This window comes from Haliotis rufescens, unplaced genomic scaffold, assembly GCF_023055435.1.
Source record: "Haliotis rufescens isolate VD_foot unplaced genomic scaffold, xgHalRufe1.0.p SCAF_20, whole genome shotgun sequence".
Lineage (NCBI taxonomy): Eukaryota > Metazoa > Mollusca > Gastropoda > Lepetellida > Haliotidae > Haliotis > Haliotis rufescens.
The window spans coordinates 9,744,485-9,762,723 of NW_025963891.1; the positions used below are offsets into that span (position 1 = coordinate 9,744,485).

The following is an 18,239-nucleotide window of genomic DNA, read 5'->3' on the forward strand; positions in this document are numbered from 1 at the left end:
TTTCACAGTCGTGGTCGCCATCTCACGCGAGTTTGTTACCCACAGTCCCAGCTGTGAACTGAGTGAGGGAGTATTGTACGCCGCTTTTATCAATATCCCAGCCATCTCCAGACGGGGGACACCAAGCAACCAAGGATGTCACACGTTGTACCGTGTGGGGAACCGAACTCGGATATTCAGCACTACGAGCGAGCACTTAACCACTAGGCTACCCAAACGTCTCTGTATATACTAGAAACTACATGGCTTGATATTATGTGCCTTGTCTACATGCCGAAGATTTTGGTTTGTTTGTTTGTTTGTTTGTCTGTTGTTTAACGCCGCACTCAACAATATTACATTTATATGACGGCGGTCTGTAAATAATCGAGTCTGGACCAGACAACCAAGTGATTGACTTCATGAGCATCGATCCAAGCAATTGGGATATGATGACATGCATCAACCAAGTCAGGGAGCCTGACCACGCAATCCCGTTAGTCCCCTTTTACGACAAGCATAGTGGACTGTAAGGACAAGAATGGGTTGCTGAAGACTTATTCTACCCCGGATCTTCGTGGGACAGTGATGCTGTTACGTATACATTTTTATTAAAAGGCAAATGTAGCTGTGAATGTTTGAAATTGATCATAAATAGTTTGGAAGCATAAAATACTCTAAATTGTTTTATTTTAGGTTTCTGGTGAAGACACCAGTGGCTTTTTAAAGATATGTTGTAATATCTTTAAAAAATCATATTCCAACTGGGTTTTAAATGTTTGGTTGGGTATCAGTCTTCCTTCACTATCTTACTATACACAATATCCGCTACAGGTACATAACACACAGACATTCGACATATTCATCTGAATATTCACTAGTGGCGAGACAATGGAGAAATTGTATGTTGAGTTACCTCCCTTCGACTGACTTTGAGAAAATGTGGTAAATACTTTTATGTCAAAGAAGTTTGTGTAGAATCATTTATATGCGTGTATGAAACTTAAAATAACAACATTAAACATATGTTTTATTTATCGTATGTACCTTGGAGATTGCATTTCAGAGACAAGCGCGTAACATTGCCTTGCAGCGTCGTGTTCCACTTTTCCACGGGTCATAGTTTTCGTGCACACCGGTCACGCGAGATGAGAAGATGGCGAAATATTGTGCATATTTTACGAAGTAAAAGCCACATGTAATGGCGAGGAAGAAGGTAAATCCGGTAATTATTAATCATCCCTAGCCCCTCGATGTACCTTACTAACTTGACATTGTTTCGGAAGTGTAGGCGAAATCTGTAAATAATGAGGTCACTGTTTTCGCGCACTTGCATGACAACATCATTTAGCATTATCATATTCTGTATTTCTACATATATCTAATGTTTTGTACATGTTTACGAAGATTTATTCAGGGGGAAAATTCAGGGGAAAAACTCCGCCTGCTTCAAACTGAGACACGATTAGGCTTTGATACAACGTGCAACATGACTGTTTGACATATTATTGCATATGTTTGTCCTTTATTTCAACTTGGTGGTTTTTTACCGAAAGGCCGCCTATAGTGGTGAAGGGAATTATTTCCCATAGTTTTAGTAATGGAGGGATACTCAACACCTTAAATTCAAGCTAGTGGACAATAATGTCAGTATTTTATCAATTGATTTTGGGAAGAAACAACTTAGGCCTAATCCTAATAGATTTTCACTTGTCTTGGACTAACAGACTCATATCTATTCCGGTGATGGCATGATTTGTATATTTGGTAATCTTGTTGAGGTATCCCAAAAGGCCATATTAATGCCTGTTTCTATCCTAATCTACTATCAATGGGCATACATACCAGTCCTACATACACTATGTTAGCAAGTTGCCAGTCTTTGTCAGAGTGTAAACACATGACTTCAAGCTCAAGTTTCAAACGCAAGATATAAACCCAACTACCAACACATCATTTGGTAGACATTTTTTTCTCTTTAAATATGTGTTCAAACCTATGATATACAGATTTGGTGTTACTGTTCATTCCACCTTATTGTGCTTATAGTTATATTGAACTTTCATGAATGTATGACCATCATGATAATTAGTGCTTTTTACATTGTCCACTTCAGATGAAAGCATTTCCAAATTACAACGTGGTATTAATCAGTGAGCTAGCTCTATAAATCAGCATCAGTCCGGACTAGTACAAGCAGCCACACACACAGGTGCATGCACATCGCTATATAAGTGCAATAATCATGGACGCGACGTTTAACCAAATTTCACCTCACCTCATAAAATAGTTCCAGATTAGTCAGAAAGCATTCTTCTGTTTTCAGGCCAAAGTTAAGAAGACGTCCGACTCACCAGGGAAGGTGGACAGCAGAACATCCAAGTACAGAAACTACGACCTTCAGGATGTGGAGAATGCTTTCAAGGATGTCATGGAGAACAAGATGTCTATCCGCTCGGCCGCCATCAAGAATGGTGTTCCAGCATCCACCCTCCGAGACCGAGTTCAGGGAAGGATAAAGGTCAACACTGTTCACTCAGGACCACCCCCGTTCATGCCCAAGGAAGATGAAAGGTCTTTTGTGAAACACATGTTGAAGCTTAAGGCAGTTGGATACCGTTATCGGCAGATCGACATCGCTGATGGTGCTGCAGACTATGGACATTACTATGGCAAGAGGGACATTTCTGAAGGACCAATGAGTCGCGGTTGGATAAAGAAGTTTGTGGACAGGCAGAAGAAGAAGATCACTTACATGGAGTATCACTTCCGTGCAAAATGTCCTTTCCCGCCAGTAAGTGTACAGAAGAAATATTATGAAGAACTGGATTCTATTCTGGTCAAGAACAATCTTAAGGACAGGCCACATTTGATATATAATCTGTCTGAAACTGCCCTTACGTTGACCTATGCAGATGAGCCTCACGAGCCTGAAGCTACCATCTTCAGCTGTTTCAACGCCTTAGGACTAAAGCTCCCTCCTTTCTTCATCTTCAAAGGAAAGAAACCAAATGCTAAACTGACCAAAGGGGGTCCCGATGGCCTCGGGGCAGTGATGTCCGAGTCCGGAGCTCCCAACAGTCGAATCATGCAACATTACCTCAAGGACCACTTCCTGAAGAACCTTGAAGCAGATGAAGAAGATGAGAACACCCATGTCCTCCTCCTTTATGATGGACACCGGTCTCGAATCCTCTTCCCTGTCATCCGATGGGCCCTGGAGCATAGGATCATCCTCTTTGTCATCCCACCCCACTGTACATACACTGTTGATCCACACAACCTTGCCAACTTCAACCCCATGGACATATGCTTCCATAAGGAATGTTCCTCCTACCTTCTAAAGCACCAGGATAAGACGGTTGACCGGTTCAATATCTGTAAAATTGCCAGCAAGGCCTATGAGAAAGTGTTCACTACTCCTGCAATAATTGCCTCGTATCATGAGGCAGGGATCTATCCCTACAAACCAAAGATTCTTCATCATCTGCCGACAGCCCGGCATCAAGAAGGCTCTCTTAGGAGGAGAAAGAGGAAACATGCCAGAGAAGTTAAAAAGGAGCCTAAACGAGCGAAGAGGGCAAAGGTGTCCACGGAGGACTATGATGATGAAGATGAAGACAGCTTGTTTGAAGAAGAGTCTAGTGACTTTGAAATGGAGTCAGATGGGGAGGAAGATGTCTCAGGGCACATCTCAAGGGCTGCAGATCGTGATCACAGCTATGGGACATGTAGCAATAATCAGGACAATGATCTTGAAATGGATGGGGAACCAGCATTAGGAAACAGTGGAGTCACTGACAGTGTAGACAGACAAACAGTTCTTGTCAAACCCCCTGATGAAAAAGACTCCACTGCAGGAGTTAGTGTTGTGGCTGTTGGAGAAGTTGGCGATGTTGTAGAGGAGGTTTGCATCCAGAGTGGCGAAGTTTCTGTACCCAGTCAGACACCCGAGTCACTTATGAATGTTAAGGGAGAAGGGACTGCTGATGGTGAACCTAAATCTGACCCGGGGCTGCTATCAGAAGCATCTGTGATGAACGTGGACACGGAGCACAGTGGAGTTCTTGTCACCCCAGCAGGTGGTTCCAAGAAACGGGAATACATGCTCATAAAGCCTAAGGCCAAACATGATACCCAGTTGAACATCTCAACAGAAGTCCATGGATTCATTGATCCAGGGGGACAGTTGATCCCTGTGGTGGACACTCAGCCTGATCAGAAAGCTTCTGTGAATATTGATGGTCAGGACATAGTGGTGACAGTTATCGAAGTGAGTCAGACAATGTATGATCAAGTCCTGGCTGGGGGAGATGTGGTCCTCACAGAGGACACCGTCAGTGAGGAGGTGCTCAAGGAGGACACAGTTGGAGAGGAGATGATCTCGGAGCAATATGTAGAAGGTCTAGTCAGCAAGGACGTCCCTACTGAGGATATAGTCAGCAAGGACGTCCCCACTGAGGACATAGTGTCCAAAGACATCACCAGTGAGGACATGGATGTCTCAAATGTAGACACAGTCAGTAAGAACGCAGAAGCCCCCACTGAGGACACAAGCAGGCAGACGGTGCTCAATGTTAAATTTCAGGAAGATGAAAAACAAAATTCTGCCAGTGCTAGCGTGAAGACTGAACCTGAATTGGTGTAACTTGAGAACCTCTTAGTGTTTATTAACACTCCAGACATGATTGTACAGTCAAGAAGTCAGACATTGTTAATGCAATCTTTGCAGTACTCCGGGGACACTTGGACTGGACCATGTGAGCCCCGATATTGTCTTTGGGAGGTTGTGAAAGATAATAGGGATCTTGCCATCTAATTGTTTGGATTTACATGTTTCTGTACTGCAACAAAAAGTGTCAGGATTTGGAGTATTCTGGGGAAGAGCCTAAATTATAAATTCTCAGTCCTTTACATATGGCAGTCTGCGACTTAAGCCACTAGTCTTTTCTTGGTTTGATAAGCTTACATAGAAACAACAGTAAGTCTCTTTATTAAGACCAAAATCTGCTGTAGACATGGTAAATGATGTCAAGTGTGTATACACGTGCTAACACTCTTTCCTCTGTAAAGATGGTAAGTTTCTAAACAGTATTTTTGCTGTATTTCTTGGTGAAGTAACCTGTGTTATCCGTTTGTTTGTTTATTGTTTAACACAGTAGTATTAGCAGTATTCCAGCTCCATGGCGAATTTCTGTCAGTCACAAACCAGACAATCCAGTGATTGACATAACGAGCATCGATCTACTCAATTGGGATACGATGACATTATGATGCATCAACAACAGGAACTCTATGATAGTGTGTATAGCATAATATATGCATATAGAAAAAAATCACACCTCTCTATACATTTAGACAAGGTGTGACACAAGGAGAGGGTGTGATTATTTTTCTATGTGCATATATTATGCTATACACGCTATCATCGAAGTCCTGTGGCATCAAACAAGTCAGTGAGTCTGACCACCCAATCCTGTTAGTCGCCTCTTACGAGAAGCATGGGCAGCTGAAGACGATTTCTAACACAGATCTTCACCATGAGTGTTATCAGTAGTAAATTACTGATGTTATTTGAATCATGCTTGTATCTTATCACATTAATATCAGATCTATGTTCCCACTACGGCTACACGAAGATTGGAGGACATCCCATTACAGGTCATGTCAGAACGACCTTTTGCAAAATTTGACTGACCAGTGAAATTACTTACAAGAAGTCGACATTAGCAAGTCAGAAAGCAGCTTTATGGCACCAGTTTCAAACTGGCTACTTCCTTTCAAGACTACACTTTGGCAAATATTATGGTCTCATTTTAAAATTTGAAAACTGAACAAAAGAAAAATTTGGAATGTTAAACAGCTAGGTGAGATTGTATGGCAGTGCATCCCACTGGCTATGGAAAGCCTCTCCTACTTATCCCATTGAAGAGAGAGATAGTTGATGAGTTTGATTGAATCACTTGTACAGCCATTTAGTTTAACTGTCATTAAGAATACCCTGTGTTAACCTATTCGAGGTTGCATAATTAGAAAACACTTTTATAGCATGAGCGATATTCGATATTCTGACTGAACAATATTCTGACTGCCACTTTCCCAATCTGGTAGACAATGCTCTGATTGGTTGGATGAAAGGTCGTTCTGATGTGACCCACTATGGGATGTCCTCAGATATTTGTTTAACAGTAAAAAGAGCTAAGGTATTTTATTTAATGAGATTGGTTTGTATCACTAGTAACTGATAACAAGTTGTGTTATCATCTGGTGCACCAGTGACTGATAACCTGTAGCATCATTCGTCTTTTGGCATGCAACAGTGTCAAGATCACAGCACACCTCCTTAGAAGGTCACATCAGATGAACCCTGAGCGATCATTTACCAGCTAATCTAGTCAGAAGATACATCAGTTCTGGTCCAGTCAGATGTATACTGATTTGGCTTTGTTTCTTAGCCACCTCAGGGGCGGTGGGTAGCCTAGTGGTTAAAGCGTTCGCTCGTCACACCGAAGACCCGGGTTCGATTCCCGACATGGGTACAATGTTTGAAGCCCATTTCTGGTGTCCCCCGCTGTGATATTGCTGGAACATTGCTAAAAGTGGCGTAAAACCATACTCACTCACTCACTCTTTACCACCTCAAATCGGAAATTTCAATTTTAACCAAAAAAAACACATAGAATGCTTTATTCCTTTGATGGTACTCTTTGGGTGTGGATGCCATGGTGCTCAGAAACAACAGGGTGTATAACATATCCACAATATCATGGCATGTACGTTCAGTACGGGCTGGTCAACATTGTTGTCAAGATACAGAAATCAGATGTGCTGGTCTGAATGTTTTGCTCATTCATACACAAAATATGAAGGTAATTAGGAAGTTCACATGGGACCTTCTCTAGACAAATGGACCCGTGAAGAGTCTGGGGTAGAACAGGTCTTCAGCAACCCATACGTGTCACTCACACTAGCCGTAAAAGGCGACTAACGGGTGGACAGGCTTGCTGACTTGGTTGATACATGTCATCCATCCATATTGCGTAGATCGATGCTCATGATGTCAATCACTGGATTGTCTGGTCCAGACTTGATTATTTTACAGACCACCGTCATATAGCTGGAATATTGCTGAGTGCGGCATTAAACAACAACAAACAAACAAACTAGACAAATGCAGGATGAATCGAAGTTTCGTATCAGAGTTGTAATGAGATGGTTCTGCAGAGCAATTTTCCTCATCTTTGAATTGGACTACCCATGCCAACCGAGATAAGCTTAGATTTAATTAATCTACCTTATGTATAAACCATGTGTATGCCACTGCCACTATATAAAAACATGTAACAGTGTTTGTTTTCAATGTTGACAGTTTTGTACTTTACAGTTGCATGGTGTCATACTCAGAGACATGGTGAGGAAAATAATGGCAAATTCAATATTTAACATGTTTTTGAACATGATGAAATCGAGAGAACCTTAAAGGTATTTTGAATACGACTGAACAGATATTATTCTGTGATCCAAAATCAACACGTTCATTCCACTAAGGATGCTGAGTACATTGGGTACATGATGTTGAGATGAGATGCCCAAAGTCTGCATGACATGTATGATGAAGGCAAACCGGCTTATCAGCTTATCTGCTCTGTGGTCTAGGGTAATAGATACTAATTATTCAATTTCAAAGTAGGCTAACAAGTAGACGAAGTCTTTGAATTTTTCTCTCTTTTTTCCATATATGCAGAATATTAGCGTGATTAAGAAAGACCTAGATATTTTTAGCATTTAAGCAATGTCAGTTATCTGTGGTAGTCAAATATAGGGTCCATTGGATAACCAGAGACCATGTGTTTTTTAAAAAAAACATTTGTTCATGAATTTCTTTCAGTTAGTGTGAGGCTGACAGTAGTCATGAGCAAAGCAAGGACACTTATTATAGTGCTGCCGGGATGAAGCTCTACATCAGTCTGTTGTGAATGGTGGTGTAACTGTAAAACAGGAAATCAAAAGAATGTGAAGAAACACACCTGTGATGCACAAATCAATGTGTGAATGCTAATATGAATAATGTTAAAATATTGTTTATTTGTTCAGGATGTTTTTTACTGTGGTTAATACTTTTGTACTGTGATGACGCTAATCTTCAGTGGCTAAACAGTTTGATGTCGACATTATTCATGAATAAACACTTAAGTTAAATGAAGACTTGATTGTTTTTTATGCGTTTTCTTGTTTTTTTTTATGAGGTGTTTTCTGGGTCATGTTATGAGGTGCGATTAAGTTTTTGTACTAGCATCCCTATGGGTAGTCCCCAGTACCCCTTGCTTGTCTCAGTTCTGTGATTTCAAGACAGAACAGGTCCCCAGTACCCCATGCATGTCTCCCTGTTGAAATGTCCGAGTGCTGAAATACCAGGGCAGAATAGGTCCGCAGTGTGATTTGTGAACGTTGTTGCAAATATGCCCCCAAAACTGCTGAAAAGTTTTATAGGTGCTTGCAATGAGAGGAATCAAATTTGTGAGGGCATCAAAATATATAAAGTTTTTGTTGTCTGGGAGTTTACATGCTTTAGCCCTGACATGTAATTATAGCCTGTTAACCTTAACTTACAACTGGGGCACGGGTGGCCCAGACGTCTAAGCGATTCGCTGTGCAGAGTTGCATCCCTTGGGCACGCCAGAAACCTATGATTGTGGTTTCGAGTCCATGTTCGACTCGATTATGTTTCTAGGTTTGTCAGCACCATACCCGTGCTCGTGGGTTTCTCCGAAGTGGTAAATGTCTGAGACCTGCATCACTTCGGGCTTTCCTCGCACATTAAGCTGACACACCGCGATATAACTGGAATACTGTTAAATGCGGCGTTAAACCCAACTCACTCACTCATTTACTATCTTACAACTTTTCAGAAAGCATAGTGCCCAGCTAGCTTAAGTTTATGACCTGTCATGACGATGATTGGTTTTAAGTTCATCACAGACATCATGTTCTTGTGGTTGGCACACAACATTAACCAGTGGTAAGAATATTGTTTAAGACATGTTCTTTGTTCGCTAAATATCAGGCTCTGAGTTGCTCCAGGGGGTTTGTGTATGAGTATTTAGATATGAAGTTATAATTAAAGTTTAAATAAGGTCAACCACTAATAGGGGTTCAGCTAATTTTATTTCACAATTTTCACCCACGGGTGGCCAGTATTCTCCATGTTGTCAGGCACCATAACACACAATACAGAGTTGGACCGCAGCTGTACAAGGATCTTCTGGTCCTTGGGGGAAATCCTATTTGCCTCCATTATGATTTTATGTCAACACCACACCCATGACTGCTGGGGATCACTTTGGGCTTTCCTCCTACAGGGATTTATCAATACCTGCTCTGAGAACGACATTCGACCCTAACAAATTACAGTAAAAATTCCCAATTTGAATTATAACTTTCATATTTCCTCTGAATTTATGAAATTTTGAACAAAATTTCTCAACTTTTTCTCAATTTGCCTGGCAAAGGCACTTTAGGTCAGAATCTTAAACAGCTCTGTGTCATACCTCAAGCTGCTTCATTGTGATATAACTGAAATACTGTTCAAAGCAGGGTTAAACCAAACCCACTTACTCATTTTGTTGTAAAAGGCAACTATGCTTGTCGTATTGTAAAGAGGCAACTAAAAGGATCGGGTGGTCTGCCTCGCTGACATGGTTGATGCATGTCATTGTATCCCAATTGCATGGATTGATGCTCATGATGTCAATCACTGGATTGTCTGGTCCAGACTTGATTATTTACAGACGGCGTCATATAGCTGGAATATTGCTGAGTGTGGCGTTAAACAACAAACAAACACTAATGTATTTCTTTATTAGCCTTCATATTTTTACACAATTGTTCCTGTTAATTACCTTGAACAAAACATCTCAATCAATGTCACTGAACTCCAGGTAAAATGTGAAGACTCTCCTCCAATATGGCGACCTTGGCGCGAAGTGCAAGATGGATGTTCCGGAAGCTGAGTGTCCACCAACAGCATGTCCTGGCCTCTGTCCAGTGCCGGTCACTTCACACATGCTACAGGTCACTGGCCAGAGACGTCCAGACCTACAAGACAGAACAACAGCTTCAGAGCAAAGCAGCAGAACATTTCGATGAAATCGCGAGGCTGAGGGAAACCAACAAGCTGTCGTTTGAGATAGCTGTGGATATGTATGTTGCTAAAGAGAGTGTGTACAGACGAGGGCATGTTGAGTTTCTGTACTCGGCCTTGGGTAGGATGAAGGACTTCAAAGTGGTCAATGACCTTGCCACGTACAAGAAGCTGCTGGAGATATTTCCCCCCGAGAAGATGATCCCGAAAAGTTCCTGGCAGGTCGAGTTGATGCACTATCCTCGTCAGCAGCAGTGTGCCATAGACCTCATGGAACAGATGGAGGATAATGGTGAGTGGGGATTATGTGGAGCAGATGGAGGGACATTGTGAGCGTGTATGTGTGGAGGTGATGTGGTTGATGGTGGGGATGTGTAATGTGTAATGTGTAATGTGGAGGTGATGTTGTTGATGGTGGGGATGTGTAACGTGGAAGTGATGCTGGTTGATGGTGGGGATGTGTAACGTGGAAGTGATGCTGGTTGATGGTGGGGATGTGTAATGTGGAAGTGATGTGGTTGATGGTGGGGATGTGTAATGTGGAAGTGATGTGGTTGATGGTGGGGATGTGTAATCTCGAGGTGAAGGTGGGGAGTTAAGTTAAATTTGGGGGGGGCGATTTATTGATATAATATAATCGAAAACTGGCATAACCCAAAATCGTCATGGATGTTCAATGCAGCCTTTGAAATTTACACGAGTCGGCTAGACCAGGACTACAAAATTTTGCTGAGGACAAGTAAAAGTTTTATAATGGTAGTCCTCGTGGACTCGTAGCATTTGAGGGTTATAAATCTGAACCAAGTCTCAATGCTTCAATTTTGCTTCAAATTTGAACTGAATAAACCTGACAGAAAATTTCAGGATACCATATTAGCGTGAATTTAGAAGGCTGTCTACCCAAGTGGACTTTGTTGCAGGTGTAATACCCGACCATGAGTTTGGCAGTATCCTGAAGAAAGTATTTGGTCCCGATGCCCACGCATTCAGGAAGTATCGTCGTATGATGTATTGGCTTCCCAAGTTCAAAAATGCAAATCCCTACCCGGTACCGAAGGAGCTCCCGGAGGATCCATGTCTGCTGGCAGCGCTAGCCCTGAAGCGGATGGCCATTGACAAGGAGAATGTCATTGACATGTGGAAGGTACCCAAAGATCGTAACACAGCTCGTTACAACACGACTTGTTTATTCAAGATCCAGACTCAAACTACCATCCCCACAATCTCTGTTACATCCTCACAACCTAACCAGATATCCTAGCAGCATGTACCAAACATTCATTCACCATTACTTACCAGTTACTTAGCAATATTAGAATTTCCCCACACTAACGGTGTTTACATTTGTTATCGCTTCTGGTATCTAGAGTTATCTCCCTTTGACCGCAAGCGTTTTTCGCTACTTGTACAGTTTTGACAAATGTCAGCAATGTTTGGTATCGAATGAATAATGGTTCTTGGAGTAGCTCAGATAGAACATCAACATTTCTATAGCTAGCAGACCTGTGGGGATTTCGGGGAGGAATGGAGGTCCCCGGCAACCCATGTTTGTCGTAACAGGCGACTACATGGATTGGGTAGCCATAGACTCAGTGGCTTGGTTGATTACATGTCATCATCCCAATGGTGTAGATCGATGCTCATAATGTCAATCACTGGATTTTCTGGTCCAGACTCAATAATTTACTGTCTACCTTCACACAGCTGAAATATTGCTTAGTCTGGCATTGAACAACCAACAGTAACAACAAAACTAACAGCAATGAAGTGGACCAGTCTAGATAGTCAAAGTTTACCAAAACTTAATAATTACTATATTGTTGTTATGGATCGTTAGCCATTAATTCATTCCCATGTCATTGAGATTACAGACTTAAGCATATGTTTAGTCAACTGTCAGTGCAACAAAAGGACAAGTTCAAGGAATAGATACAAAGGTTTGGGAACAGACAGTGATAGATATTGCCTCTCTTGTTTTGATTGCAAAGGTTGTTCTTGCAGATTGAAATGTATTGCACATACTTTACTTAGAGAATAAACCTCTTGAAGGATTACAAGAACCTTCAACAGACTTCACTTACAATCTTTATAATTCATGTGTTTAGTGCTGAAGTAGGAATAAACGCCACTTCATGTTTGTCATTTGTGACACCATTTTGCAATACCCATCCGATCAAACTGAGACTGTCTCTTGAAGTGTTTGGCAATACTTTTCCTCAGAGGGAGACAACTCATGGTGGCCTATTGCTCACCTGACACTCTGTAAAGTGTAGGTTGCTGGTGTTTTGAACTAATTCAACTGTTTGTTCTGTCCACTTCATCATAATGAGAAACAAGTTTCCTGACAACATAGATTATGTTCAAATAACATACAGGGTTCACGGTATTGTGCATGGTATCTCTCTTGTCACTTGTTGTCATGGCAACCATCCGTATCTCTGAGGTCTAGTAGACGGGGCATCTGTGGTTCAATCCCTGGCCACGTCATACCTAAAGACATTTCCTACTTGCTGCAAAGGGCTTTTGCACATTATTAAATGCATGGCATAGACTGGCTAAATATGCTCAAGTAAAATGTATTCATCACTCAGTCATGTCAGTATCTGTAGACTCCAGTACTACAGTGTCAAATTATCATGGTTATCGTACAAGATTTGAGCATGTTTGAAGCAACGGTACTTATTGGTGCCAGTCATCTAAGACGCCACAATTAGGTGTGTAGTTGTCTCCCTTAGGCAGGTCAGGATCTGATGATCATGGTTTAGAATCCCAGAAAGCATCATAACATTGTACACACACAAAGCTGACATGTTGTGATTTAAATGAAATACTAATCAAAGGGACATTAAACCTAAGTGACTCACTCAATATTACTGTAAATCATCATTTTTTCCCCTTCCACACTAGATCGCCCACCCAGAGAGTGGAAGGTCTGGGGTTCGATCGCCGGCCACGTCGTACCTCTTAAGACGTTAAGAGATGGTACTTGTTGTTACCCTGCCTGATGCTTGGCATTAAGGAGCTAAAACAAGGACTGGTTGGCTAGGTGTCAGTATACTGTGTCTCAGTGAGGTATTCATGTTAAACTGCGGCATGATATCTCAGTGGGTTAGCACTATAAAATCTGCAGAAATTAGTCGGGACTAATACAAGCAGCCACCCACACACACACGTCGCTATTCAGGTGCAATAATCCTGTGTACATTTCACGTCACATCACCATCTTTCATGCTAATGAAGGTAAAGAAAACAGGATAAAGACATTTCAGATAAATGTATCAACAAGCTCGTTGAACACCAATATTAAGAATTCTTGATCATGATTCATGTTTCTTGGGATTTGTCTTGTGGACATATTTTTCGCACCCTGCGATGTTTGCATCTTCTGTGTTTGTGCAGACCATTGAAGTGGAGATGGAGCCCCTAGAGGATACATTTGTCGTCTCCGCCCAGAGCCCCGCCCAGCAACAGCACATCAGTGAGCACCCCAGAGACGTCCCCTTGTTTGTTGAGGGGGGATACAAGGTGTGGCTGAGGGGACAGTCACTGACCTACTTCATCCTGCGAGCTGACCCCGCCCTGGGGAGGGTGGTCAAGGAGGAGAAGGTAGAAGAGGGTAAGTTCTGTATCTCTCACACGCTGGGGAGGAGAGTCAGGTGGTTCATAGTGGATCACGTCAGGTGTTCTTTCTTATCAGCCAGTCAGCATCGAGGCTTCCAAATTCTGGAGCATTCAGACCTGCATATCTCATTGCCGAATCTCGAAAACAAATAAGTCTGAATGCGAAAAAATAATGCCTCGCTATTATGTTATTTTTGATATTTCACCCTACATCCTGGTCTTTGTGAGCGCCATCTACACCAAATATGGTGTACTGTTGAGGGTATGCTTGTGTTTGGAGGCAGTTTTATTTACTAAAGATCAAAATTCCAAATGAAGCTGACATATATATCCTCTCTCCATCTCTCCCGTAGGTGTTTTAAGGAGACAGGCGAAATATACCATCTCCCTCCATCTCTCCCGTAGACCTGTTAAGCAGGCAGGCTATATATATCCTCTCTCCATCTCTCCCGTAGATGTTTTAAGCAGACAGGCGAAATATACCATCTCCCTCCATCTCTCCCGTAGACCTGTTAAGCAGGCAGGCTATATATATCCTCTCTCCATCTCTCCCGTAGATGTTTTAAGCAGACAGGCGAAATATACCATCTCCCTCCATCTCTCCCGTAGACCTGTTAAGCAGGCAGGCTATATATATCCTCTCTCCATCTCTCCCGTAGATGTTTTAAGCAGACAGGCGAAATATGCCATCTCCCTCCATCTCTCCTGTAGACCTGTTAAGCAGGCAGGCTATATATATCCTCTCTCCATCTCTCCCGTAGGTGTTTTAAGAAGACAGGCGAAATATACCATCTCCCTCCATCTCTCCCGTAGACCTGTTAAGCAGGCAGGCTATATATATCCTCTCTCCATCTCTCCCGTAGATGTTTTAAGCAGACAGGCGAAATATGCCATCTCCCTCCATCTCTCCCGTAGACCTGTTAAGCAGGCAGGCTATATATATCCTCTCTCCCATAGACCTGTTCAGTAGGTAGGCTATATATATCCTCGCTCTCCATTTCTGCTGTAGACGTGTTCGGCAGGCAGGTTATGTATATATACAATCTCTCTCTCCTGTAGACGTGATCGGCAGGCAGGTTATGTATATATACAATCTCTCTCTCCTGTAGACGTGTTCGGCAGGCAGGTTATGTATATATACAATCTCTCTCTCCGGTAGACGTGTTCGTCAGGCAGGTTATGTATATATACAATCTCTCTCTCCTGTAGACGTGTTCGGCAGGCAGGTTATGTATATATACAATCTCTCTCTCCTGTAGACGTGTTCGGCAGGCAGGTTATGTATATATACAATCTCTCTCTCCGGTAGACGTGTTCGGCAGGCAGGTTATGTATATATACAATCTCTCTCTCCGGTAGACGTGTTCGGCAGGCAGGTTATGTATATATACAATCTCTCTCTCCTGTAGACGTGTTCGGCAGGCAGGTTATGTATATATACAATCTCTCTCTCCTGTAGACGTGTTCGGCAGGCAGGTTATGTATATATACAATCTCCCTCTCCGGTAGACGTGTTCGGCAGGCAGGTTATGTATATATACAATCTCTCTCTCCTGTAGACGTGTTCGGCAGGCAGGTTATGTATATATACAATCTCTCTCTCCTGTAGACGTGTTCGGCAGGCAGGTTATGTATATATACAATCTCTCTCTCCGGTAGACGTGTTCGGCAGGCAGGTTATGTATATATACAATCTCTCTCTCCTGTAGACGTGTTCGGCAGGCAGGTTATGTATATATACAATCTCTCTCTCCGGTAGACGTGTTCGGCAGGCAGGTTATGTATATATACAATCTCTCTCTCCTGTAGACGTGTTCGGCAGGCAGGTTATGTATATATACAATCTCTCTCTCCTGTAGACGTGTTCGGCAGGCAGGTTATGTATATATACAATCTCTCTCTCCTGTAGACGTGTTCGGCAGGCAGGTTATGTATATATACAATCTCTCTCTCCGGTAGACGCGTTCGGCAGGCAGGTTATGTATATATACAATCTCTCTCTCCGGTAGACGTGTTCGGCAGGCAGTTTATGTATATATACAATCTCTCTCTCCTGTAGACGTGTTCGGCAGGCAGTTTATGTATATATACAATCTCTCTCTCCTGTAGACGTGTTCGGCAGGCAGGTTATGTATATATACAATCTCTCTCTCCGGTAGACGTGTTCGGCTGGCAGGTTATGTATATATACAATCTCTCTCTCCTGTAGACGTGTTAGGCAGGCAGGTTATGTATATATACAATCTCTCTCTCCTGTAGACGTGTTCGGCAGGCAGGTTATGTATATATACAATCTCTCTCTCCGGTAGACGTGTTTGGCTGGCAGGTTATGTATATATACAATCTCTCTCTCCTGTAGACGTGTTCGGCAGGCAGGTTATGTATATATACAATCTCTCTCTCCGGTAGACGTGTTCGGCAGGCAGGTTATGTATATATACAATCTCTCTCTCCTGTAGACGTGTTCGGCAGGCAGGTTATGTATATATACAATCTCTCTCTCCGGTAGACGTGTTCGGCAGGCAGGTTATGTATATATACAATCTCTCTCTCCGGTAGACGTGTTCGGCAGGCAGGTTATGTATATATACAATCTCTCTCTCCTGTAGACGTGTTCGGCAGGCAGGTTATGTATATATACAATCTCTCTCTCTCCGGTAGACGTGTTCGGCAGGCAGGTTATGTATATATACAATCTCTCTCTCCTGTAGACGTGTTCGGCAGGCAGGTTATGTATATATACAATCTCTCTCTCCGGTAGACCTGTTCGGCTGGCAGGTTATGTATATATACAATCTCTCTCTCCTGTAGACGTGTTCGGCAGGCAGGTTATGTATATATACAATCTCTCTCTCCTGTAGACGTGTTCGGCAGGCAGGTTATGTATATATACAATCTCTCTCTCCTGTAGACGTGTTCGGCAGGCAGGTTATGTATATATACAATCTCTCTCTCCTGTAGACGTGTTCGGCAGGCAGGTTATGTATATATACAATCTCTCTCTCCTGTAGACGTGTTCGGCAGGCAGGTTATGTATATATACAATCTCTCTCTCCTGTAGACGTGTTCGGCAGGCAGGTTATGTATATATACAATCTCTCTCTCCGGTAGACGTGTTCGGCAGGCAGGTTATGTATATATACAATCTCTCTCTCCTGTAGACGTGTTCGGCAGGCAGGTTATGTATATATACAATCTCTCTCTCCTGTAGACGTGTTCGGCAGGCAGGTTATGTATATATACAATCTCCCTCTCCGGTAGACGTGTTCGGCAGGCAGTTTATGTATATATACAATCTCTCTCTCCGGTAGACGTGTTCGGCAGGCAGGTTATGTATATATACAATCTCTCTCTCCTGTAGACGTGTTCGGCAGGCAGGTTATGTATATATACAATCTCTCTCTCCTGTAGACGTGTTCGGCAGGCAGGTTATGTATATATACAATCTCTCTCTCCGGTAGACGTGTTCGGCAGGCAGGTTATGTATATATACAATCTCTCTCTCCGGTAGACCTGTTTGGCTGGCAGGCGTATGACAGCGAGGAGCGAGACGACCTGATGCCGGCGTGGAGCATGCACCAGCAGGAGGATGGCACAGTGATGGCCATGTGTATCACCGGCTCGGCCAGCAAGGACTCCCTGGTCACGTGGGTGAGGTACCTGCAGAGGAGGAACCCCGTGTTGGAGCACATCCCTGTAGTGTTTAAGCTGAGGACTCCTGATGCGGAACTACAGCCAGTGCCAGGGACGAGGACAGACCTGGCTCAGTCCTAGCTGGGTGGTATCTGTATATAGACATGTGAGGCAGCTACTACTAGAGTGGAGTGTCAAAGGAAGCTATAATAAATGTATCATATCCATAGGACACGGTGTTGTCTTGTCACTGTGCGGAGTTGCTTCCCTTGTCAGGATCCTCTGAACATGGGTTTGAATCCAGTCTCATAATGATCCTTGGTTTGCCAGTACCTTACCCAGGTTAGAAGAAAAATAGTAATTACATAAGTCTCTTTATTGGTAATTGGACCGCCTCCTTGATCTAGTGGTAGACCATTCACCCAGAGAGCAGAAGGTCTGGGGTTCGATCCTGGCTGCATCATACCAAAAGACGTTAAAAGATGGTACTTGTCGTTACCCTGCCTGGTGTTCAGCATTAAGGGGCTAAAACAAGCACTGGTAATCTCAGAGTCAGTATATTGTGTCTGAGTGGGGTATTCATGTTAAACTGAGGTATATCTCAGTGGGCTAGCACTATAAAAGCGGTATTAGTCCGGTCTAGTACAAACAGCCACACTCACACACACACGTGCATGTACGTCACTATGTAAGTGTAATAATATTGGACGCGACGTTCAACCCCATTTGACCTTACCCTCTTGGTAATTGTGAGTACTTCTTCCATCATTTAAAATATACATACTTATTATTTTGATTATTATTTTACTTGACAAGTAAAACATGAAGAAATTTCAATTAACATTCATACAAGTGGTTATTAGTG

The 18,239-nt window shown here is 42.7% G+C and overlaps 2 protein-coding genes and 1 long non-coding RNA gene across 4 annotated transcripts; 2 read left to right on the plus strand and 1 right to left on the minus strand.

Annotated features, from left to right (window-relative positions):
* Positions 1 to 865: 865 nt before the first annotated feature.
* On the plus strand, positions 866 to 17,604 carry LOC124131099 (evolutionarily conserved signaling intermediate in Toll pathway, mitochondrial-like). Its single transcript, XM_046494194.2, has 5 exons — positions 866 to 924; positions 9,918 to 10,412; positions 11,041 to 11,264; positions 13,520 to 13,736; positions 17,253 to 17,604. Exons 2-5 carry the CDS (start codon positions 9,944 to 9,946, stop codon positions 17,513 to 17,515), a joined length of 1,173 nt encoding a protein of 390 aa, XP_046350150.2. The 5' UTR covers positions 866 to 924; positions 9,918 to 9,943; the 3' UTR covers positions 17,516 to 17,604.
* Positions 935 to 5,130, plus strand: LOC124131081. 2 transcript variants are annotated; one of them, XM_046494177.2, is made up of 2 exons: positions 935 to 1,204; positions 2,306 to 5,130. In XM_046494177.2, the coding sequence occupies exons 1-2, from the start codon at positions 1,181 to 1,183 to the stop codon at positions 4,625 to 4,627; spliced, it is 2,346 nt and encodes a 781-aa protein (XP_046350133.2). In that variant the 5' UTR covers positions 935 to 1,180; the 3' UTR covers positions 4,628 to 5,130. The 2 variants fall into 2 exon arrangements, with proteins under 2 accessions (XP_046350133.2, XP_046350141.2); XM_046494185.2 differs by having other exon boundaries at positions 935 to 1,195.
* Positions 4,895 to 5,790, minus strand: LOC125382675. Its single transcript, XR_007222530.1, has 2 exons — positions 5,657 to 5,790; positions 4,895 to 5,037 (listed from the first exon to the last, which is right to left on the minus strand). It is a non-coding gene; the product is annotated as an uncharacterized LOC125382675 (long non-coding RNA).
* Positions 17,605 to 18,239: the final 635 nt, after the last annotated feature.

What these genes read in the sequence shown, in the direction of transcription:
- LOC124131099 (XM_046494194.2), top strand. Translation starts at nt 9,944, where the DNA reads ATGGCGACCTTGGCGCGAAGTGCAAGATGGATGTTCCGGAAGCTGAGT. An exon ending in GGAACAGATGGAGGATAATG is followed by an intron (nt 10,413 to 11,040) that starts GTGAGTGGGGAT and finishes ACTTTGTTGCAG; the next exon opens with GTGTAATACCCGACCATGAG. An exon ending in ATGTCATTGACATGTGGAAG is followed by an intron (nt 11,265 to 13,519) that starts GTACCCAAAGAT and finishes GTGTTTGTGCAG; the next exon opens with ACCATTGAAGTGGAGATGGA.
- LOC124131081 (XM_046494177.2), top strand. Translation starts at nt 1,181, where the DNA reads ATGGCGAGGAAGAAGGTAAATCCG. An exon ending in CGAGGAAGAAGGTAAATCCG is followed by an intron (nt 1,205 to 2,305) that starts GTAATTATTAAT and finishes TTCTGTTTTCAG; the next exon opens with GCCAAAGTTAAGAAGACGTC.